General features: G+C 43.2%; 1 protein-coding gene across 1 annotated transcript in view; it reads right to left on the bottom strand.

Annotated features, from left to right (window-relative positions):
• Positions 1 to 22,841, bottom strand: part of LOC138079683 (ATP-dependent translocase ABCB1-like) — a 91,091-nt gene extending 68,250 nt beyond the window's left edge. The window contains 4 exon segments of the mRNA XM_068972389.1: positions 4,401 to 4,572; positions 4,998 to 5,189; positions 7,488 to 7,539; positions 22,616 to 22,841. Of these exon segments, the coding sequence (XP_068828490.1) occupies positions 4,401 to 4,572; positions 4,998 to 5,189; positions 7,488 to 7,539; positions 22,616 to 22,841 (642 nt within the window).
• Between the last annotated feature and the right edge of the window lie 1,865 nt (positions 22,842 to 24,706).

Here is a 24,706-nt window from a genome sequence, read left to right on the forward strand (position 1 = left end):
AATAAACCGCAACTAGTTTTGTGCAGTTTTTTTCCTCCGGCCGGAGTGGTGTATTGTCTGTCTCTTGTGTGTCTCGTGTGTTTTGTCTTTGTGTCATTTCTCTCGCAACAAAGATCATTATACAGTCCAGTGGTTTTGAAACATGGTGGCTTATTAGAAACATATCTGGAACTCTGGAGGAAAAAAGCAATACTTGGGCACTGGTAGTTTTCAAAAAATTCCAAGATAATTCTAATATGTATCTGGATTTTAAAAAGGGATTACAGGTTTTTATATTAAATAGTAGTTTTGGTGATTTTTTTTTAAACTATCAAATTTTGAGAGTTCCTTATACATTAGGTAAAGACTAATCCTTTGTCAGATATGTGACGTGCATGTTACTTTTTCCCAGCTTGTAGCTTGTTTCTTTATCTCCTTTACATGGTTTTTACAGGGAAAGCAGATAAAGTCTTCCTTCTTCTAGGGGAGATTGTATAAAATTGGTGTCAATGCCTCTTTAAATGTCCAGTAAATTTTTCCAGTAAAAGTGGCCTGTGCCTGGAGAATTCTTTTTCAGGAGCTCAGAACTTACTGAATAGATTTCTTTAATCACTATTTCATCTTAGTTGTTCTGGATATCACAATATTCATAGGTGACATAAAAATCTACTGGTATCAACATTTTACCACTTCTAATTCTGGGTTCAATCACCAAATATGATTTAGAAATCTCCTGGGAAAAGAAAGGCCCAAATTCCTGCTCTTTCTGTTGTTCTTTTCCCTTCCTGATGCTCTAATATGCCTTGTATCACTTTCCTTCTGTTTGAAGAACTTTATTTTAGCCAGTCTTTAATAGGAGGTATGCTAGTGGAAAGTTCCTCTATAGTCTTCCATGATCTGGGAATGTTTTTATCTCCCCCATCATTCCTAAAAAATACTTTAACGAAGTATCCACAGTTGACAGGTCTTTAAAGCACTTGAAAAATAATTTGCCACTTCCTTCTGGTCTTTATGGTTTCAGGTAAGAAATATATTGTCATTTAAATTGATGTTCCCTGTAGGCAATATGCTGTTCATCTTTAGCCAATTTCAACTTTTTCTGTCTTTAGTTCTCAATGATTTCTTTGGGTTTATCCTGTTTGAGGTTAGCTTAGCTTCTCGGAGCTGAAGGTTTGCCTTTCACAAACCTTGGACATTCTCAGCAATTATTTATTCCAATGTTCCTTCAGCCTTACTTCTCTCCTTTCTTTCGGGACTCTGATGGTCACAAATGTTCCATATGGTACTACTGTCCCACAGGTCCCTGAGGCACTTTTCATTTTCTGTTTCATGCTGCGTGACTTCTACTGTTCTATTTCCAGTCCACTGACTCTATCCCGTCCTCTCCACTCAACAAGAATAAGCCCCTCCATCGTGACTTTTGTTCTACAGATATACCTTTCAGTTATGTAATTCCATTCTGTCCTTTTTTCTTAATTTCTTTTTCACTGCTGATATTGTCTATTTCTTTTTGTTTTAGGATAATTTGTAATTGATTAGTGAAGCATTTTTCTGATGACTATTCCAAAATCCATGCCAAACAATACTGACATATGAATTGTATCAGCACTTGTTTTTTCTCATTTAACTTGTGATTTTCGTAATTCTTGGTATGACAAGTAGTCTTCTTTTAACTATATTTTGGGTGTGGTGTCTATTATGTCAGGAGACTCTGGGTCCTATTTAAAGTCTTTTACTTTAGCAAGCACTTAACCTTTGGGGATTTAGCATATAATTCTTAACCTACTTCTGTGAGTTGCAGGTCAAGCAGCAGTTTTACATTCAGCGTGTTTGTGGTATTAGTTTCCTCAGCATGGTTTGTCTCCAGTTGCTGGGGCCCTTGCTTCTGCTACCTGAGGGCGTGAAAGTGTTCTTAAGGTTGGACCCCCTCATGTAGCAGTAGGATATGGTAGTTTCCCCTTCCTTTGCCCCTTAGCTGACCCAATGTCTCTGGGCGGGGTTAGACAATTGCATGCAGAGATTAAAAGAGGCTTTCTGAAGTAGGAAGCTTGGTGGGGCCAAGCCTCTTCCTGTTCTGCCTTCTTGCCCTTTTGCCTCTGAGTTACAGAAGAGAGCCTCAGAATCACAGGGACAAAGCAGCTTCTTCCACTGGGCCTCATTTCTTTTTTAATAAGACTGACAATCAGACAATTAATCTAGATGTCCATCAGCAGATGAATGGATAAGAAAGCTGTGGTACATATACACAATGGAGTATTACTCAGCTATTAAAAAGAATACATTTGAATCAGTTCTAATGAGGTGGATGAAACTGGAACCTGTTATACAGAGTGAAGTAAGCCAAAAAGAAAAACACTAATACAGTATACTAATGCATATATATGGAATTTAGAAAGATGGTAACAATAACCCTGTATGCAAGACAGCAAATGAGACACAGATGTATACAAGTCTTTTGGACTCTGTGGGAGAGGGCGAGGGTGGGATGATTTGGAAGAATGCCATTGAAACATGTATATTATCATATGTGAAATGAATCGCCAGTCCGGGTTCGATGTATAATACAGGGAGCTCGGGGCTGGTGCACTGGGATGACCCAGAGGGATGGTATGGGGAGGGAGATGGGAGGGGGGTTCAGGATAGGGAACACATGTACACCTGTGGCGGATCCATGTCAATGTATGACAAAACCAATACAATATTGTAAAGTAATTAGCCTCCAATTAAAATAAATTAATTTATGTTAAAAAAATTTTTTAAAGAAAATATTAAATAGTATCTGAAGTAATGCACAATTAATTATTAAAAGATTAACTTACTGCTTTTCCCCCTAACTTCACTAGAACAAACATCAATATATTTTAGAATAGTTTTTCAGTAAATACTGATATGAAGAATCTGCCACCTGCCTTGCCTAACATGCTAGTAAACAGAAAAATCAATTAACACAAAGGCTTTTGCCAAATATTTCAACAGAGATGCAGTTTAGCCACCAACAATACCATTCAAACACTGCGTTAGTCTGAACAATAAATTAATAAGAATTCTCAGAACTTCAATTTCTTCTTCTGTTAAATGAGATGATGTCTAAACTTTACAAGAACATGTATTTCATGCCTTTGAAGAAGAAGATAATATGATGGAATGAGGAGGAAAATATTCTATGATATTCTATAAACTTCTACTTCATATGTAGAAAATATAATAGCTAAATATTGCAAAAAGTGTAACTAACATTTACTAATTTGGGGGGAGATTAAGATATGTTGTTATTTTATACTCTGAAATTCCCTGGGATTCTTTAACCTAAAAACAGTGGAATCTGGGTAACAAGGTCCTATTGTATAGGACAGGAAATGGTATTCAATAACCTGTGATAAATCATAATAGAAAAGAATATGAAAAATAATGTATATATATGTATATCTGCATTACTTTGCTGAGCAGCAGAAATTAACACAACATTGTAAACTAATTGCATTTCAACAAATTTTTTAAAAAAGAGAAAAAAATATGTATTTGCCTGACACAGTAGATACTTTAAAAAATGGCAGTTACCGTTTATAACAGCAAAACAATATCCATCCCACAGGGTTAAATTTTTTAAATTTCTTAATACAGCCTGATTTGTTTTGTGTTAGGCTTGGGTTTGCTTGGCCCTCCGTTATTCTACATCCTTTTGCCATGTGAATGCGTAGCGCTGTCTCTCATTTTTCTAAGAAACTACACACCAGGCCAATCTCTCCACGGCCACCTACACTTACAGGAAACCAATTTAGAATGAACACCACACCCAGTCTCAAGAGGAAGGCCTCCCTGCGGAAGTGGGGAGGGCCATTTGCATTGCTTTGCTTTCGTGACAGAGAGGGAACCACAGACCTCAGATGTACATGCATAAGGGGCTAGAAAAAACCTCTTTTTAAAAAACTGTCTTCACACCAATGGACTTAAGTATGTATCAACACAGAGCCATTTATAATGCTGACAAAACTGTTCTGCCAACAAAATAAATAAAATCTACAAAACACTGACATCAATAATGGTAACTGAATGGGACTTATGTGTTAGTCACTGAACTTGAAGCTCTACTTGTGAACATGGAACTGTCTACCGGGGACACAGCTCCGAGAGCTGAGCATGCCTGCTGCATGAAGGCAGAGAAGGAGACGGGAGAGCTCCATCTTTCCCTTCCCCCAATAACAGCACACAGTCTGGGTGGGGACAACTCAGTGAGCTCACATCTGCCTATTCCCACTGACTGTGAACAGAAGATTTAACACCAAGACTGAACAGAAGATTTAACGTCATCGTCAGTGTCGGGGTCATCATGTGACAAAAACAGCCTCTACTGGAGGAGTTGTGGGGTGTTTTCTGAGGGTGGAGACAGTTTAATAGCCTGGATTCACAGGCTTCACAACTACCTTTGCCCAGATAGCAGCTGACAGGCCAAGAACAGGACTGATGGCCAGAATCACAAGGGTGAGCTTCCAACCTTTTGTAAATCCTATTATAAAACCGGTGAAGAATGTCGCCATTGCCTGAAAGAACATTCCGATTTTGTCACCAATTCCTTCATTAATTTTGGAGATGTCACTGAAAGAACAGTGCTAGAAATAAACATCAGGATTATGAACACCAGAACTTTTTTCCTGAATCTGGTTGACTGTTTGTCTCAGCGTGGGGTAATCAGTTTACATCTAGGATTTTGCTCAGGAACGTCCCCAGCAAGTATCATGTCGCTGCCCTAATGCTCACTCCCACAGGATGTCTTGGGTCTGGCAAGTCCAACCCCTCATTCACTACTAGTCATGCAGGACCTCTTCATGCCCTGTCAGGGTTCTGGGAACAAAAGACGCATGAGGCACGATCAAGACTCAGAAGGAATTTAGTTTCAGAATTACTTCTGAGGGATGGGCATTACCTCCAGGGATTACCTCCTGACACATTTTATGACCTCACTTCCATTTTAAAAGAATTAGAAGCACACGTCAGAGTTCAAAACACACCCAGGTACTTACTCTGTGAGGTGGGTGTTAAGTTCTCCAACGTCATGCACATCAAACCAGCCTATCTCCTGTTGCATGATGGCATGGAAAAACTGTTTTCTGATTCTGTGTACTTGTCTTCCAGCAGCCAGACACCAGAACGAGACCTGGATGTAAGCGGCAATAAGCACACCAGCACCAATTCCAGAGTAATAGTAGGCGTACCTGGAAAACAACAATAAAGCTGCCCACATACCACTTTCTCATCAATGCACTGTCCCCAGCAGACCACCTGCCCTGCCCTTTTCAGTCATCTGGCAACTTTGCCCTCCTTCAAAGCAGCACTGATGGTCAGCATCCAACTACAGACACCCTGGTAGAATGTCATGGTGAAGAGTGTGCTTTCTGTTTTGGCTCAAATCCCAGCTCTTAACTGCGATACAGGCTGACTTCACCTTTCGAAGTCCCAGTTTTCTAACTGGCAAAATGAAGATAAGAACTATAACACAGTGGGACTTCCCTGGCGGTCCAGCAGTTAAGATTCCGGGCTTTCATTGCCAAGGGCATGGGTTCAATCCCTGACTGGGGAACTAAGATCTCGTATGCCTCATAACATGGCCAAGAAAAAGAACTGTAACACAGTAATATATGAGAATACTTGCATCTGTGCCTGGCACCCAATTAGCATATAGAGAATGCCAGTTATTGTGAAAGATGTGATTGGTGCCTAAAAGCATCACAGCATTAGGTGAGGTCTACCAGTGTCATCCTGCACACCTGGATTACCCCTATATCAGCTGATGAACACTTGGGATGGTTTCTGCACTGAAATGGGCAATGGAAATAAGGGACAGAACTTGCCAGAAAGTGAAACCAAGAGATGGAGATGGTCACCTGACCTTTTGGGTTATTAATCTGCCAGACAACTGAGAATAAAAAATGTTTTTATACCATCTGCCCAACTGGCCATCATGAGTTACCCTGAAATGCTTAATGAATCAAGTAGCAGGCCCCCCCAGTTTAAATTCTAACGATAAAAAGAATGAGCATCTTCTAAAACCAGACCCTTGATCAACTAGAAATGCCAAATTTGTATTTCCTTATCTGAGTCTTCATACAGAAAAAAGCGAACAACTCATGTGCCTCACTAAGCAATTACTTTTTAGGTAAAAACAAACATTTAAAAACAAAATACAGGATTCCAATATTCCCACTTTTAAAAGTTCACAACTTGCCACCCTCAAACAAACAACTTGTATGAATCATGCAAAAACTATAAAAATGGTGATGCAACAATCAGATAGCTGCTGATGTCGATGCTCACAGCCTAATGTAAACGTATCTTCCCCAAGTCATACCTGGTAATGTACAATGTATTTATCAGGGAAGCTAGAATTAGAATACTAAATTTTAGTTAATAGATAACTCAATATTTATTATCCAAGTGTTAATGATACAACAAGAGATAGCTAAAAAGAAGCCTCATTTAACAAGTGGAACGTGTGCTTTGAAAATGAGCTAATGTATTGTAAGCCACCAGTCTACGTTTACTCAGAAAAAAATACCTGTATTTAAGCATTTCTAAGATGATTATGGGCTCCCCCGGCGGTTCAAATGGTAAAGAATCCACCTGCTACGCGGGAGATCTGGGTTCGATCCCTGGGTTGGGAAGATTTCCTGGAGAAGCTAACAGCTACCCACTCCAGTGTTCTGGCCTGGAGAATTCAATGGACACAGGAGCCTGGCAGGTTACAGTCCATGGGATCACAAAGAGTTGGACATGACTGAGAAACTTTCACTTTGAAGATGATTATAAGACACTGTTTTTCATCAATATTAAAAAAGTGCCTCTCCATAAGAGTATCTGGAAGTGTTTGCTTCTCAACTTTCAAAATATGGTCAAATATGCCCATTTTCTTCAAACCTACTAGAGTACTTACAGGGTAATGTGCAATCATTTTCTTCTGAATCACTAACTCATGCCTTTGGACATGTTTTATAAGCTGTTCTGAGAGCAAACTTCAAGGTAAGTAAATCATTAATGAAAGCTTCCAAAGTGAGTTAAGGTTAAAAGGACTATATTTATTCTGGAATGCACTGTTTCATTGTTCAGAATAAGATGCTATATTTAAAAAAATCCTCTTTAACTGATCTCATTATATCATGACTAAAGCCAACCAAGAAGCAAACTAATAATACAAAGCCATTGCAAATAATGTGATCCTTAACTGCATTTTAAACAAGCTCACTTTGAACCCCTCTAATTTCCCAGCAGATGATATTCTATATTTACCAATGCATACATCAGTCTGATCCGGGCTCAGCCTTCCCTTTAGAGTGTTTTATGCAGCAAATTCTTTTCTTTAAGGAAAAAAACCTACATTGTATCCTCCTAAAAAACTAACAATGATGTTGCTCCCCTAAAAACTTTGAATCTTTATTATAATAGTGCAAAAATTTTAACCATATTACAACTGGATTAAGACAGAAAGGCTTAGCGATAGCAGAAAAATGTCTACTTACATGGTCATTTCCTTCTCCAGCTTCTTGCTATACTCTGTTCTGTCTGTAGTACCTAGTTGACCGCAAAACAAACATACACTGTTATGTTTCTTTATTTTCCATTAAAAATATGCATATAAATAGAACTTCCTCCACAATCCAGTATTAATAATCTGCCTTCCAATGCAGGGGACGTTGGTTCAATCCCTGGTCAAGGAAATAAGATCCCATATGCTGTGCATGACAACTAAGCCCTCACGCCTCAACCGGAGAAGCGCACGCGCCCCAACCGGAGAAGCGCACGCGCCCCGACAGGAGAAGCGCACGCGCCCCGACAGGAGAAGCGCACGCGCCCCGACAGGAGAAGCACACGTGCCCCCAAAAGTCCCACATGCCGCAACTAAGACCCAACACAGACTAATGAGGGAATTTCAAAAAGATAAGCATATCAAAATGAGTCAAACTGGTGTCACTTAACAACTTACACAAAAATAGGTCGAACTAATTTAATTGCAATTATCTATTGTTATGCTCCGAGCCCGTATCTCCGAACCGACCGAGAGAGCAAGTCCACCACAGTATTGCAAACGCAAGAAGGGAGTTTGTTTATTCCTAGCACGCTAGGGCCCAAGTCTCATCCCACACAAGGGAATCTGACAAGAGCCACGAACAAAGGAGTATGGTGGCTTATATACAGGCAGTTCTTTGTCTCAGTTACAGGAGTAGCTGGCATTACATGATTGGCCAGGCAGGATGAGCGCATATCCTGTCTCTTTCTGGTAAACATGACTCAGGTCCTAGAGACCGTCGTTTGGTCCCTAACATTCCCCCCTGTCCTTAGATCATATAGAGGAATCTTCCTCTCGGTCCTGAGACACAGTTTGATATTGTTGTCGAAGCACAAACAGCTGTACTGTATTTATGCGTTCCTTTACAAAGGCTACAAGTCTATTGATAATGCATGGGCCAAAGGTAAGCATTAGTAAAAGTACTAGCAGGGGTCCTAGCAAGGTGGAGATTAAGGTAGTCAGCCAAGGGGATTGTTGAAACCAAGACTCAAGCCATCCCTGCTGAGCCTCACGTTCTCGTTTACGTTGGGCTAGTCCTTCTCTCACTTTGGCCATAGATTCTCTAACTATTCCTGTATGATCCGCATAGAAACACCACTCTTCTCCTAGGGCAGCACAGAGTCCCCCTTGTTGCAGAAAGAGCAGATCTAATCCCCTCCTGTTTAGCAGAACTACTTCAGATAGAGAAGACAATTCTAAATGACTAATAGATTGCTCTATACGGGTAATGTCTTTATCTATGGCCGCTCCCAGGGAGTTAAATACTTGGCCTTGCAGGGACAGAGCTGTTATTCCGGTCCCAGCCCCGGCTATTCCAAGACTGAACATAGCTGCTATGGTTATGACGGTAAGAGGTTCCCTCTTAACTTTATAAGTTCTTTTTGGAGGATTTAGAATTAATTTCTGGGCCCAATAATCATATATTGCTTTCTCTGGTCGGTACAGAATCTTTGGCATGACAGCCACCATAACACAGAATTCTTCTTTGGGGTCAAAGATTGAGCTATGCAGGCATGGAGTTAGCCCCGTGTGTGAACAGACCCACCATCCCCCCATTTGAGGTATTAACCATTTAGCTATAGGCAAACCATCAGGCTCAACGACATGCACACAAAGTGGAGACTTTGCTGGTAACACCGTGCCCATGCATAAGCCCTTTCCCCATACCTCTTTTATCACCAGACCCACCTTTCGGTCCCCCCAATGACATTGAGGAGGATCGGTGCTGTTGGCCAAGTCATAAGAGGCATTGAGGCCTACTGCTTCGTAATAAGGGGGAATTAAGTTGTAACATAACCAACAAGATTTAGTTGCCTCAGGATGGGTCTGATTCAGGGTGGCATAAGCTGCCCTAATCAGCTTCCATAGGGGATCTATTTCAGTGAGCGCTTCTGCTTCTGGACTCACTGCCAAAGATGTTGGCATGGAAGTCGTTAGGCGGGGGGTTACAGCCAGCTCTTCTACTTTGTTGGGCCCGATACTATGTACAAGAATTGGCTCTAAGACCTGGCTCACTACTATAATCCCTTTCCCATCAACCCCAAACCCTCCTGATTCCTTCGTCTGTAGTCCCCAGGATAGGCCAGAGATCCAGGTCCCCTCTTTTTTTGCTTTTTTCTGGACTGAACCTTATTCTGACTTGTGCATAATTGCAACTTTCACAGCTAAAAGTTGGATCTCCAAGGACCCTAGGGAGGGGCTTGGCGAATGAAAAATTAAGTAAATCTCGATTTCCTACTTCCCAGCGCCGAGGTCCATCATTAGAAGTAACACAATCCCAAGTTTTACAATAAGAGTCTTGTGCCCCCCCACAGGTCTTCCAGTCATGCCTGGGTGTGCCTGGGCATGCCCAGAACCCTTGTTCTCGGAGATAACCCCTAGCCCAAGGCACATTTACCATCGGCTTGAGGTCAAAGTACAAGTCTGGCCACCATGTGTTTGGTGGATGTACTGCGGTAGTGGAGTTTAGCACCTCTCGTGTTAGTCCATTTTGCAGCTTCCAGGTGATTTTGACGGGTTGATGCGGGTTCACGCTGGCAACTCCGGAGCAGAGTAACTGGGTCATCCACAAGAGGTCCCAGCCGAGTTGTCCTGGTCCTGTTGGCGCCTTCGAAGCTTTAGCCTCAAGGGGTTGGACGGGTGCAGAGATGCTTCCCATTCTTTCTTAGCGTCTTCTTGCTCTGCTGAAGCAGCTGGGTGTACGTGGTTGCAATGCACCCAAGGCCCGATACCATCAACCTTTAGGGCAGTTGGGGTGGTAAGAAGAACAACATAAGGACCCTTCCATTTGGGTTCTAGTGCCTTGGTTTGGTGCCTTTTGACCCACACCCAGTCTCCTGGGCCAATGTCATGTGAGGGAATAGTTCCCTTATTTTGACCCACATGTATTTCCCGGAGCAGTTTCCAGACACGAGAGTGCACCTTGCTTAAGGCCATCAAGGCCTCTTGGAGTTGCCCCAACGTGGGAGGCGGTAGTTTCTTCCCTTCAAATATTGGACATACAGGGGGAGGTCTCCCATACAGAATCTCAAATGGGGTCAGATTAAGTTGATAAGGAGTATTATGTGCACGGAAGAGGGCGAAGGGAAGGAGGGTCACCCAGTCCCCGCCAGTCTCCATAGCCAATTTAGTTAAAGTTTCTTTTAGAGTCCGATTCATTTTTTCTACCTGCCCTGAGCTCTGTGGACTGTATTCACAATGTAACTTCCATTTAGTCCCCAGGGCTAGGGCAAGGCTCTGAACTATTTGACTCACAAAGGCAGGTCCATTATCAGAGCCGATGGTCACTGGCAGGCCAAACCTGGGAACTATTTCTTCTAAAATCTTTTTTGCCACTATCATCGCGGTTTCTCCCTTTGTAGGAAAAACTTCTACCCACCCTGAGAAGGTATCCACCAACACTAACAAGTACCGGTAACCATACTTGCCTGGCCTTACCTCGGTGAAATCTATTTCCCAGTGTTGCCCTGGTCCTTCTCCCCGATACCTCAGTCCTGCATGTTGTCCTTTTCCTGGCCTCATCTGTTGACACGCCTTACAAGCATGCACTATGTTCTTTACAGTTGTCTGGTGCCGGGGAAATCGCAGGCACGCAGTTTGAAAGAGCATCAGAGTCTTCTTTTCTCCCAGATGAGTAGACAAGTGCAAATGCTCACATAGTTGCTGTCCCAACTGAGCAGGGAGTATCAAGTAGGCATCTGAGTCTCGGTACCATCCGTCTTTATCTTTTTGAAGGTTGGTATGTTTTTGGATCCAAGCAAAGTCTGTGGATGAATACTCAGGGGTTGGGGGCAGAGTTCCCATACCTGGAGGTGGAAGTCCGATCGCCAACACAGGGGTGATGAAATCTTTATCAGCTACTTTTCGCGCTGCCAGGTCTGTGGCACGATTCCCTCGTGCCGTGGGGCTGTCACCCTTCTGATGTCCAGGTACGTGTACTATTGACACAGCCCGAGGCATCTGTACAGCCTCTAAAAGTCTACGGATTTCAGGCAAGTTTTTAATTTCTTTTCCTTCAGCTGTCAAAAACCCCCGTTCCCGATATATTGGGCCCTGGATGTGTACCGTGCCAAAAGCATAGCGACTGTCAGTGAATATAGTTATTCTTTTTCCTTTGGCTCTCTCTAATGCTTGAATCAGGGCAATTAACTCTGCCTTTTGTGCTGAGGTATCCGGGGGAAGGGCCTCTGCCCATATTGTCCGTCCAGAGTCATCTACTACTGCGGCTCCCGCCCGTCTCTGTCCATCTTTTACATAACTGCTGCCGTCTGTGAACCATCTTAGCTCACTGCTATCCAGTGGAGTATTGGTTAAGTCCTTTCGCATTGCTGTTACCCCGGCCAGTATCTCATCACAATCATGGAGGGGGCTATTTTCCCCTGGATTGGGCAAAAGAGTGGCCGGATTTAGAGTGCAGGGCGTTTGGAAATGAATCTGTGGGGTGTCAAGTAGCAAGGCCTGGTAGTGCGTCAAGCGGGCATTAGAAATCCATTTACCTGGGGGTTGCTTTAAAACTCTCTCTATGGCATGAGGAGTGTAGACCAAGAGTCTCTGTCCATAAGTCAGTTTATCAGCATCGTGGACTAAGAGCGCGGTGGCCACGATGATACGGAGGCAAGGTGGCCATCCAGCTGCCACTGGGTCCAGTCTCTTGGAAAGGTAAGCTACAGGTCGCTTCCATGGTCCCCATCTCTGTGTTAGTACCCCTTTTCTTATCCCCCGCTTTTCATCTACAAATAATTGGAAAGGCTTAGATGGATCAGGGAGGGCAAGGGCAGGAGCCTCTAGCAAGGCTCGCCTGAGCTCTTGGAAGGCCTCTTTCATTGGCTCAGTCCATTTCCAGTCCTTGCTTTCTTTGGTCCCCTCATATAGGGGCCTGGCCTTTTCTGCAAACCCCAAGATCCATAACCGGCAATATCCCACCGTTCCCAGAAATTCTCTCACTTGTCTAGGGTTAGCTGGCTCAGGGATCTGGAGGATGGTTTCTTTCATAGCCTGTGTTAGCCACCTCTGGCCCTGTTTTATCTTATAACCGAGGTATGTAACCTCTTGCTTGGCAATCTGGGCCTTTTTGGCACTAGCCCGGTAACCTAAAGTCCCCAAGGTTTGGAGAAGGTCACCTGTTGCCTCTTGGCACTCTTTTTGTGTAGCCGCCACCAGCATAAGGTCATCAACATATTGTAATAAAACAATGGTAGGGTGTTCAACCCGATACTCATGGAGGTCTTCATCCAGGGCCTCATTAAATAACGTGGGTGAGTTTTTGAAACCCTGTGGTAAGCGAGTCCATGTCAGCTGCACAGGGGTCTGACCACCGTCTTCCTGCCATTCGAAGGCAAAGATCTCTTGGCTTGTGGGGGCAAGAGGCAAACTAAAAAAGGCATCTTTTAAATCTAAAACAGCGTACCAAATGTAGTTTGGAGGCAAGTTGCTTAGCAATGTATAAGGGTTAGGAACCATAGGATGAATATCATTCACCCGTTTGTTGACTTCTCGTAGATCTTGAACCGGTCTAAAATCAGTTCCCCCAGGCTTTTTCACAGGCAGCAGGGGAGTGTTCCATGGGGACCGGCACCTTTTCAAGACCCCAGCGTCTATGAGGCGTTGTATATGAGGAGTAATTCCTTGTCGAGCCTCTTGACTCATGGGACACTGTCGTACCCTCACCGGGGAAGCACTGGCTTTCAGTTCCACAATGATAGGGGGCCTCTGTTTGGCTAGTCCCATTCCTGCAGTTTCAGCCCAGGCCTGAGGGTATCTTTGAACCCATGGTTGTACTTCAGGGCTTATTGTCGCTGGGGCCTCTGGCAAGTAGAGTCTGTATTCATCTTTTAATGCCAGAGACAAGACCTGAAGAGGATGCCCGGTCCCATCTAAAACCGACACTTGTCTGTGGTCGAAATGAATTTGGGCATTTACTTTAGACAGTAAATCCCTTCCCAACAAGGGCGCTGGACACTCAGGTATCACCAGAAAAGAATGGGTCACCTGGTGGGCCCCCAAGTTCACATGCCGTTTTGTAGTCCATCCATATCGTTTAGTCCCGGTTGCTCCCTGCACCCAGCTACTTTTCTTAGACATGGGTCCATCTTTTTGGTTTAAGACTGAGTATTGGGCTCCTGTGTCCACCATGAAGCCAACCGGTTTCCCCTCCACATTTATAGTTACCCAGGACTCGGGGAGGGGCTTCGAGCCCTGACCCCCCTAGTCGCTATCCTCACCCGCGTAGAGGATATGACTGTCTGGAGAGGGAGTCTCGTTTTGGGGGTTCTTGGGCTCCTCTTTTAGATTTTTCTTGGGGCATTTATCTTTCCAACGTCCAAACTCTTTACAAAACGCACATTGGTTTTTCTCAAGCTTACGCCTTGTCGTTTTTTCTTCAGTTTTTGAGTCCAATATTTTTCCTTTCTGGAACCTGTTTTTGTTTTCAACCCCAGCAAAAAATATCTGGGCCAGCTCTTTTTGATTTTTACGGTTTTCTTCAGCTCTAAATTCTCTTTCTTCTCTTCTAATGCGGTCCTCTCTCTCTTCTGGGGTCTCTCTATGATTAAGAACTCTCTCGGCTGCCCTCACTAGATCTTGCAAGGATTGTTCATTTAACCTCTCTATCTTTTGTAACTTTTTTCTAATATCGGGGGCTGCTTGATTTACAAATGCTAACATAACTGCCGCTCGTGACTCATCTGCCTGTGGGTCCATAGGGGTATACTGTCTAAAAGCTTCCATTATCCTTTCAAGGAAGGCTGCTGGGCTCTCATTTGGTTCCTGCCTCACTGAATTTAGTTTGGCCAAATTAGTCGGCTTTCTGGCGGCCGCTCTAAGGCCGGCCATAAGAGTCTGACGGTATACCCAGAGAAGCTCCCTACCTTCAGCGCGTTCGAAGTCCCAGTTGGGTCGCACCAAGGGGAACCCCTCCTCAATGAGGTTAGGCTGTATTGTGGGCCTCCCATCCACCCCTGGCACATTCTTTCGAGCTTCTGACAGGATCCGCTCTCGCTCTTCTGTAGTGAAAAGCACCTGTAACAGTTGCTGACAATCATCCCAAGTGGGATTATGAGTAAAAAGGATAGACTCTAACAGATCAATAAGACCCTGCGGTTTTTCAGAGAAGGAGGGAGTCTGGGTTTTCCAATTGTACAAATCACTAGTGGAAAAGGGCCAATACTGATATGTCCGCTCTCCACCCTCTCTGGCTGGTCCCGCCCGGACCGGAAATGCGTGAACAGTGGAGGAGGGGACTTCCGGGTCTTCTTCCGCTACATTGGCCATTTCTCTTGTTTTTCCCCGAGTTCCCTGGGCGGGGCCCCCTTCTCTGGGATGAGCTGAAGGCTCGGTTCTCCTCCTGGCTTCTCCCGATGAAACCTGTGAAAGCAAGGGCGGATGTGGATCCGCATACAGGGGTGGGAACAATTCGGTCTCCAGATCTATCAGATTAGGATACAGAGAAGATTCCTGGAATACCGGCTTTGGTCGATTTTCGTCCTTTTTTTCTTCTTTTTCTTCGGAAGCCTTCATTACTAACACCTGTGGGCTTGGTGAGGTTGGAGTTGGGGAAGAGGGACGGGGAGGTTTAGGAGGAGTGAGAACAAAGGGTTTAAGCCATTCTGGCGGGTTCCTCACTAGATCCTGCCAGACCAGAATGTAGGGAGTCTGATCTGGGTGCCCGGCAGGACTAGGAGTAAGCACCCTCTCTTTAACTGCCTGGATAATTTGGGGATTGAAGGTTCCCTCTTGTGGCCATCTGACGTCACAGGTGGGCCACTCGACAGAACAGAAAGTCACCAGTTTGCTCTTCTTTACCAGTAACGAAAGATTCTGAGCTCTAGACTTGAAATCAGAGAAGTGGTTAATCATAAGAGATAAAGGAGTAGAAGTTGTTTGTCCCATGATCACAGAAAAGTACACTGGGAGCCAACAGAGCACACAAAGAGCAGCACAGACACCACAAATAGACAAACAGATAACAAACACAAGGTGGCCACCGACAATGCACTCAATCTTACCTGCAGGATGTTCACAGAGCCAGCTGCCTCCCCAGCACGAAACTAGGCCCCGGCCTTACGCTGACTTAATCCAGTATCAGAGCTACCTGCCTCCCCAGCACGAAGCTAGGCCCCGGCCTTACGCTGACTTGCCTCTGCACTTTACAGCCAGATGCCTCCCCAGTAAGATACTAGGCCTCGGACTTAATCTGGGCTTCTGCAACGTTAGCACCAGTGCTCAGAGCTCTTATCTCTTAACGAGGTTACTCCCTTCTACCAGGAGAGTTGTCTTCCCCGGTGGGATGGAGATCCCAGACGAGCCCCCAGATGTTATGCTCCGAGCCCGTATCTCCGAACCGACCGAGAGAGCAAGTCCACCACAGTATTGCAAACGCAAGAAGGGAGTTTGTTTATTCCTAGCGTGCTAGGGCCCAAGTCTCATCCCACACAAGGGAATCTGACAAGAGCCGCGAACAAAGGAGTATGGCGGCTTATATACAGGCAGTTCTTTGTCTCAGTTACAGGAGTAGCTGGCATTACATGATTGGCCAGGCAGGATGAGCGCATATCCTGTCTCTTTCTGGTAAACATGACTCAGGTCCTAGAGACCGTCGTTTGGTCCCTAACACTATAAGCATCTGTGCAAATCCTTTAGTACTGGCTGTGTGTAACCACACACACACTAAATTCAGTGAAGCTTATTTGCTAGAAGAAAGCTGCATTGATTAAGAAGGAGTCTGTCAGCTGAGATACTAGTGTCCCTGGATTAAAATGTTTTATGAAATTCCACTCCAAGATGACATGGAGAAAAATCTTTTCTGTGGGCTTTGTCCTGATAAATATCAGTGCAGACTTGACCCTAAACCATTTAGTATTTCAAACTGAACACCACATTTCTTCAGTTTTTATTTAAAAAATGTAAGATACAAAGAAGAAAGTAATAAACACCAGTGAGCTCATTATGCAGTATTAGCAGATGTTAACATTTTAGGACAAGGTACATTTAAACTCTAACACCTCCCTCCACACACACACACACACACGTGTGTGCATGCACTAGCCACTGTTCATATTCTGGTGTAAATTTTTTTTCAGATTTTATTTTCTATATGCAAGTATACACGTACATGCTTATTTTAAAGACAGAATCACAGTTCACATTCAGTGGCCAATTTTCCATGTCAATACATGTGTATATGGGGCCTCCCCAGTGGCTCAGTTAGTGAGGAATATGTCTGCAATATGGGAGACCTGTGTTTGATCCCTGGGTTGGGAAGATCCCCTGGAGAAGGGAATGGCTACCCACTCCAGTATTCTGGTCTGGAGAATTCCATGGAAAGAGGAGACTGGCAGTCTATAGACCATGGGACCGCAAAGAGTCAGACACGACTGTGTGACTGAACTGAACTGAATAAACAAGTAAATCAATAAATCAACAAGATAAGTGTAATAACTCATAAAAGGGAAATAAAGCAGTGATGCTACAGTAACTTTGGAGTGGACTGGGGACAAAGGTCTTTCTGAGAGAGAAATGAATGATGAGAAGCTGGGGCAGGTTCTACATGGCCTCTAGCCAGGGAGGAAATGAGAGTATTCATGGAACAGTGGGTGGGTTGTACTCAGAAAGCAATGAGCAATGGGACTGACGAGGCAGGAGGGGGCCAGATCAGGTGGGCCAGGTAGGCCAATGGAAGACGTATTTATTCCAGGCTATGGAAAACCACTGAGCATAGATGTGACCGTCATATGTTTGTAAAAGCTCATTCTTAGGGACTTCCCTGGTGGTGCAGTGGCTAGGACTCAGCAATCCCAATGCAGGAAGACTGGGTTCAATCCCTGGTCAAGGAACTACTTCTCACACGCAGCAACTAAGAGTCAGCATGTTGCAACTAAAATCCAGAATGGCCAAACACATTTTTTCAAAAAATTTTTAAAAGCTCCTCCTGAGAGTGTGTGGAGAACTGGATACCAGTGGGCAGGGGTGAGTGGGAGCACAGAGAGGAATTGGGAAGAAAAAGGATGACTCGGCACAGGCTGAGCAAAGACATATGTGGTGGCAACATATGCAGCGACTTCAGCACTGCTGCCAGGTGGTCGGAGAGACAATTAGCAGAGGTCCTCCCTCCACCACTCTCAACCAAGGAGGCCTCTCTGTGAGCTGCTTTCCCCAGGCAGCTTCTATGACAGACATCATTCACACAGGAGGATTCTCTGATCACAGACATGAGGAAATCACTGCCTTCAATGGCCTGTCAGGGCCATTCTAGCTCAAGAATGCTATGACTCAATTTTTCCCGTTATCTTGTGCAGGAAGCTCCTTCAGACACAAGCAAGAGCAACTCGGACCTTCTGCTTAGATGATCACTCCCCTCTGGCACTTGCCTGCCACTCAGGGTGGCTGGGATCATCGCAGGTGACCGAGGTGACTCTGGGAGCCACAGTCACTCCTGGCCTGGAGAGCGGTACCTCGGGGCTGCCCTGCCTGATACACTAATATGTAAGTCCACAGGGTGGCATCGTAGGGAGAGAAAAGACCAAATGAAAAGTTGGGTTTGAAGCGTTTGCTTCAATTTTAGGCACAATTTGAAACCACCAATAGAGTGGGGGAAATACCAGAATAAAAGGCAGGATTCCTGGCCCAGGAATTCAGCAATGCCCACTAGCAAGCAATTCCATTCTGGCCACGTTGGCTCAGCTTCCTGAGCACTGGTTTCTACATCCATAAAATTATGGGTTTGGGCCAGATGATTCTCTGGGCTCTTTTTTACCTATAAAATTCTGTAATTTGGTCTCTCATTTATTCATCTCACTTCTTAAGCACCTAGAGTGGGTCAGGTATTATCTATTTTCATTTTTTGCTGCTTTTTATAATATTATAGAGTTTACACTGTAACTAACCTACTTTTTAAAAAAGCGTCTCCCCCATAGTAACAAAAAAAAAATCTGACTATTCTACACTACTACTACTATTCTAGAAAAATTAGACATATTTTAAGTTTTTTAAAAATGCACGAGAGAGTTGTGAGCTAAGTTTTATTTTAGGCAAAATGAGGGCTATAGTCTGGGAGACAGCACCTCAGATAGCTCTGAGAAACTGCTCCAAAGTGGCGAGGGACGGACAGTATATACTTAATTTTGGTAAAGGGGGAGTTCACGCAATCAAGCACTTATCTTTGCAAAGGTTTTCTGCTAGTCAAGAGAAACTAATGTCACCATGAAGGAAATAAGTGCTTTTCTAGATCTGAGGAGATGTAAGAACTGGGCTCCTAGGATCAAATCCTGGAAACATCTATCTGAAGACCTGTTCTGGCAGTTCTCCAGAGCACAGAGTGCCTCATTTCTGATCTCCATCCTAAACTCCCCTAAAGGGAGTAGCCATAAATAGCATAGTAAGGTCTGTGGCTTCCATGAAAGCAGCCATAGGTACTATGCCAACAAGCGGGCATGTCTGTGTTCCACTAGAACTTTATGTATAGATACTGAAATTTCAAATTATTTTATAATGTGTCACAAAATATTTTTCTTTCATTTTTTCCCAGTGATTTACAAATGCAAAAATCATTCTCAGCTCACAGATGGCGTAAAAAGAGGCAATAGGCCAGATATGGCCCATGGGCCATAGTTTGAGGCCCTTGCCTTCCCTGAAAGGCATGGCTAGCAGTCCATAGTTACTAAGGAAATGCACCTGAATAGGACGGCTTCACATTTATAACAGGTACTGAGTGACTTGCAGTATGCCTTTCAACAACTATAAAAACTGAGTTAGTATCACAGGGTTCTGAAAAGATGAAATGAGATAAGGAACCGTATCATTGCAAGTTATGAAGGTTCATTTGTGAGGAACATGGAAACATGAGCTTCATGTTGATAATTATAACAAATATTAACAATTATTGAGCACTTTTTCATGACTAAACCCTCCCCTGTGAGCCTTAAGTGAGGAATCCATTTAATTCTCACAGTCATTCTATGAAGTAGGTTCTACTGCTATCTAACTGTTCCAAAGATGAGAAAATTAAAGCATGAAAATAATCCCCCAATCGTCTTAACCAAAAAGTGGCAAAGGTGGAATTTCAGAGCCAGGCAGTCCTACACTCCAGAGCCAGCCCTTTAACTACTGGATACAGTATCTCTTAAGAAGGTAGCAGAGACAGACAAAACGTCCAAATATTCCTCTAAATTTCCCCAAGACTGGAAGAGGGAGCTGAACGGGAAGGGCTGGCAAGGAATGCAACATGAACTACATCCCCAGGTGGAAACTCTGTGATCCGAACATCTATGAAGATGCATGCCGAGGAGGAGCAAGTCTCCACAGCTGGAACATTTTGAGAACTTATATATGCTACTAGGGAACAAGTCAGGTTACTGTCCATCTCACATGTAAATATGGACCAGGCAAAGCCAAGACACAGTAATGGTTAGCACTCCTACTTAAAGAGATCGATTATTTTCTTATGAAAGTAAGGGCCAAGTAATTTTTCAGTGATCGAGATAAAATGTATGCAAATGTTAATGCAGTTTTAAAAAAAAGACCAGTTGAACACACATCCCAATGTTCACAGCAGCATTATTTGCAGTTGCCCAAGATATGGAAGCAACCTGAGTGTCCACTGACAGAAAAATGGATAAAGTAGATGTGGTATATATATACATATACAATAGATTACTACTGAGACATAAAAGAGAACAAAATTTTGTCACTGGCAACAACAGATGTGAACTTCTATGGCATTATGCTAAGTGAAATAAGTCAAAAACAAAGACAAATTCTGTATAATATTATCAATTATATGTGGAATCTAAAAAAAAAAAAGCCCAACAAACTAGTGAACATAATGAAAGAGACGCAGACTCACAAAGAACAAACCAGTGGTCAGCAGGGGAGAGGGGGAGAGCAGGGGAGGGGCAGCAGAGGGCTTGGAGGGGAAGGTACAAAACTGCCGGGTGTAAGACGGGCTACGAGGGATGTACTGTACAGCACCGGGACTACAGTCAGTGTTTCATAATAACTGGAAATGGAAAATAACCTGTAAACATTATGTAAAATAGACTTACACGAAAACATTTAAAAAAATAAAATTTGCAAAAGACCAATCCACACAGCTTAAGGTGAGTTTACTGTAGCCCATGTGAGCTCAGTTCTGCTAGCTGCAGGGAGCCATGTGATAGTCCACTCTTCCCAGACTGGGCCAACCTTCAACAGGTGTGTTAACAGCCCAGTATTTCCTGACTAGCACAGCTGGGTTCAGCACCGGCCCTCCATGGAGTGCATGCAGGTGCACAGCGTGGCTTGTGAACACCTCCCACAGTTAGATCAGTGTGTGTCTGGACTGAATTTAAAAATGAGTAAGATCAATAGGGGTCCCAGATGTACATATAAAGTTGGCTGAGCTACCACAGAGCACTGAAGGATCCTTGCATTGTAAGGTGGTAACAACTCCAAAGAATATTGCTAAATTACAGCATGCACGGGAACCAATGAACACATTGGTTAAAAACAAAGCTAAACATTTCCTTTTGGTGACTGGTATGAAGGAAAGGTACCAGTTCAAAGGTGGTGCAACATCTTTTGGCTGGTCCGTTTGAAGGGGCTTAACAAACACATGAGAATTTTACAGAGCTCAGACACACAGTAAGATTCTCTAGCCCAACTCATTACCAGCATTCACATAATTTGAAGCAGTCCTGCCGCAGGGTAAAGAATGTGCTCTTCAGGATCACACACACAAAAACAGTTCCTAGGATCCACAGACAGGTATCAGAGGATCCATAAAGACCCCCAAATCACATGCATATCTACGTGCATATTTCTGGGGGAAGGGATTCATAGCAATCATCAGAGACTTAAAGGTCCTGCAAAATCTATGTCACTAAATCCTGGAGTGTACAAACAGGCCTCTTCAAGGTTTCCATGACTTGAGTGCACATTAGGCTGTAAGTCTTTGTGCAGTTTAGTCGAAATCAATGTACACTTGACTGGAGGTGACTTGGGAGCTCACAGTTAGGAGCCAGTTTCTCCTCAGTCAAGTTCAAGGATGTGAAAGTGTGTGACACCCTAGTCAGTCCACTCACTTTCTCACTCTGCTAAGAAACTTGTTTTTTTGCGATGCCATGCAATTTAGGAGATTTTTTTAGTTCCCTGACCAAGGATTAAATCTGGGCCCTCAGCAGAGAGAGTGTGGAGTCCTAACCACTAGAGGGCCAGGGAATTCCTAGAACTTAATTTAGGTTTCCTTTATTGATCAGCCAAATGTCTTGCTTCCTATTTGACTGAGAAGACAAGTTCTACAAATCCTCATGTCCAAGTATTCCAAACTTTGAGCACTAACATTCAAATACTCTGTCTTCTCACCCATTATTGTTGGTGAACTATTCATGCCTGTACTTCAAGCAAGTATTTCCTCTTAAGCATAACTTTCCTTCCTTTCTCAAGGACAGCACTCAAACGAATCTCTCCGTCTCTCCCAAAGCATCACTTTCTCTTCTATCTCGGATAATTTCTATCAGCATACAAACAAGCTGTCATTCTCCCATCCTAAACACACACACAGCTTCTCTTGTCCCCATTTCTCCATTTCCATGTTTTCAAAAAGCCCAACCTGTGATGATGCCCAAAATTAAATTTCTGGTATCTACCGCCAAAACTGATCTCCCTCTATCTTCCTCATTTCAGTTGATAGTAACTGCATCCAGCTTATGCTGTTTCTCAGACTAAAAACTTTAGAATCATCTTGGATTCCTGTCTCTTGTACCCATAATCAATATGTCAGGGAATTGCGTAACTGATTCCTGCTTAATATTCAAATACCAGATTAGGTTCCAATACCTTTTCCTGAAACTGCCTGGGATATTTCTGCCTTCATAGAGTGCTCTCTTTTCCTATCTATCTCTACCAGCACTTTCACTGTATGTTCTAATGATTGTGAATATCATCTTCTCAAATTCATTACAGATATGAACTATAGCCAGACCCTTCCATCTCCCACAGCACTAAACACACTCATGCATACTTGGTGAGGACTCCACAAACTTCACTGTGAGTCAATGAATGATTTTTCATCAAGCTTTCAAAACAATCAGTACCACAAACAACACTTACTTTCATTAGTCATGTTTGAAAAAGTTATGTTTCCGAAATTTCCAAAACCTGCAAAGCTATCCGTCATGTCTCCAAACACCAGCATTATGAGAGGGAATCCAGTTCCGTGGATGATGGCAGCCAAAGTCCCCAGCACCATATACAACCTATCGAGCCAATCTGAATAGCAAAAACTAAAAAAGGAGAAAATACAGACAATAGGAACAATTAGCATGATGTCATGCATGGTTAACTCTACTTTCCAAATGTATCCAAAATCTAAATAGTTAGCTGTAGACTACTATTGCAACCACCTTGGCCTAATAACCTAAGAGAAGCAGGCATTTGCTTCTTTTTTTTTGAGTTTTGACATTCTTTATATTGGACTCAGTCTATCCACTTTATAAAAAATTAAACTATAGTTGATTTACAATATATTAGCTTCAGGTGTACAACAGGTACTCAATCATTTAATGGATTATACTCTAAACTTATTATAAAATAATGGCTATATTCCTTATGCTGTACAATACATCCTGTAGCTTATTTATTTTATACAGTTGGTTTATACCTCTTAATCCCTACCCCTATCTTGCTCCTCCTATCTTCCCTTTCCCCACAGATAATACTCTTGATCTCTGTATCTGTGAGTCTGTTTCTGTTTTGTTATATTCATTTATTTTATTTTTTAGATTACACATATGATAACATACAGTGTTGGTCTTTCTCTGGTTTATTTCACTAAGCATAATACACTCTGGGTCCACTCATGTTGTTGCAAAAGGCATAACTTCATTCTTTCTATGGCTGAATAGTATTCCATTGTATGTATGTGTGTGTGTATACCACATCGTTTTCACCCATCTGTCGATGGACAATTAAGTTGCTTCCACATCTTGGCAATTGTAAATAACGTTATTAAGAACTTGGGTGCAGAGAGCTTTTTAAATTAATGTTTTCATTTTCTTTGTATCTATACCCAAGAGTAGAAGTGTGGTTGTGCTTTTACATTTTTGAGGAACCTCTATACTGTTTTCCACGGCTGTACCAATTTACAGCCATACCACCCTGAACGCGCCTGATTTCATCTTCCTTCTTCTCTTACATATGAGGGCTTCATGAGATGCACAGGACATTCTGGAACATTAAAGAGATTTATAATGGCTCAATGTAAGAAATATAGTATTTGTGACTCTGATTGCCAAGAGTGGAAGCCACTTTTCAGGTCAAGATTTTTCTTGGTTAAAACACCATGATTCCCAAAGGTCCCTCTGAGGACACCATTGAGGAAACATGTTTTGCTGCCTTCAGAAAGTGGCTTGGGTCAAATATCTGCTGCCTAACAGCACTAGCATAAATGTTAACTGGTATTAATGTAATTAGGCCTCCATGCCTGTGTGCATTCTCAGTCATGTTTGACTCTTTGCAACCCCAGCCCACCAGGCTCCTCTGTCCATGGAATTCTTTAAGCAAGAATACTGGAGTGGGTGGCCATTTCTTTCTACAGGGGATCTTCCCAACAGAGGAATCGAACCTACATCTCCTGCAGCAGCAGGCGGATCCTTTACCACTGAACCACCTGGGAAACTAATTAGGCCTCCACAGTGAGAAGGAAAGGGAAAGCAATGAGTTAGATACATGCTTCCCAAAGACCAGAGCAGATCTGCATAAACTCTTTAATTGCAGGCAAATCACAAGAAAGAAAGAGTGAGCTCCTGAGATGCAAACCTGATGAGAAGAGGACACAGTAAGGGGCGTGGGCTTGGGGCTGTGACAGGCCCACTTGGGAAGCGATTAATACTTCTCCCATTCGGGAGGATCTTCCTGACCCAGGGGTCGAACTCGCATCTCCTGCAGTGGCAGGCGGATTTACCTTCTATTAAAAGCTATAAAGTGGGAAAGTATCGAATTCCTCAATAAAGGAAGAAAAGATAATTGATATATAAGATTTCCCTCATCACCACTCCCAAAGTACTAACTCAAAAACTAATCACTGGCTGGAATAAAAGTAAGTGGGCCATGGATATAAATATTTATTAAATGGTATCTCCAATTTTCTTGAAGGGAGCTCTAGTCTTTCCCAGTCTATTGTTTCCCTCTATTTCTTTGCAC

Source organism: Capricornis sumatraensis, chromosome 5, assembly GCF_032405125.1.
Source record: "Capricornis sumatraensis isolate serow.1 chromosome 5, serow.2, whole genome shotgun sequence".
NCBI lineage: Eukaryota > Metazoa > Chordata > Mammalia > Artiodactyla > Bovidae > Capricornis > Capricornis sumatraensis.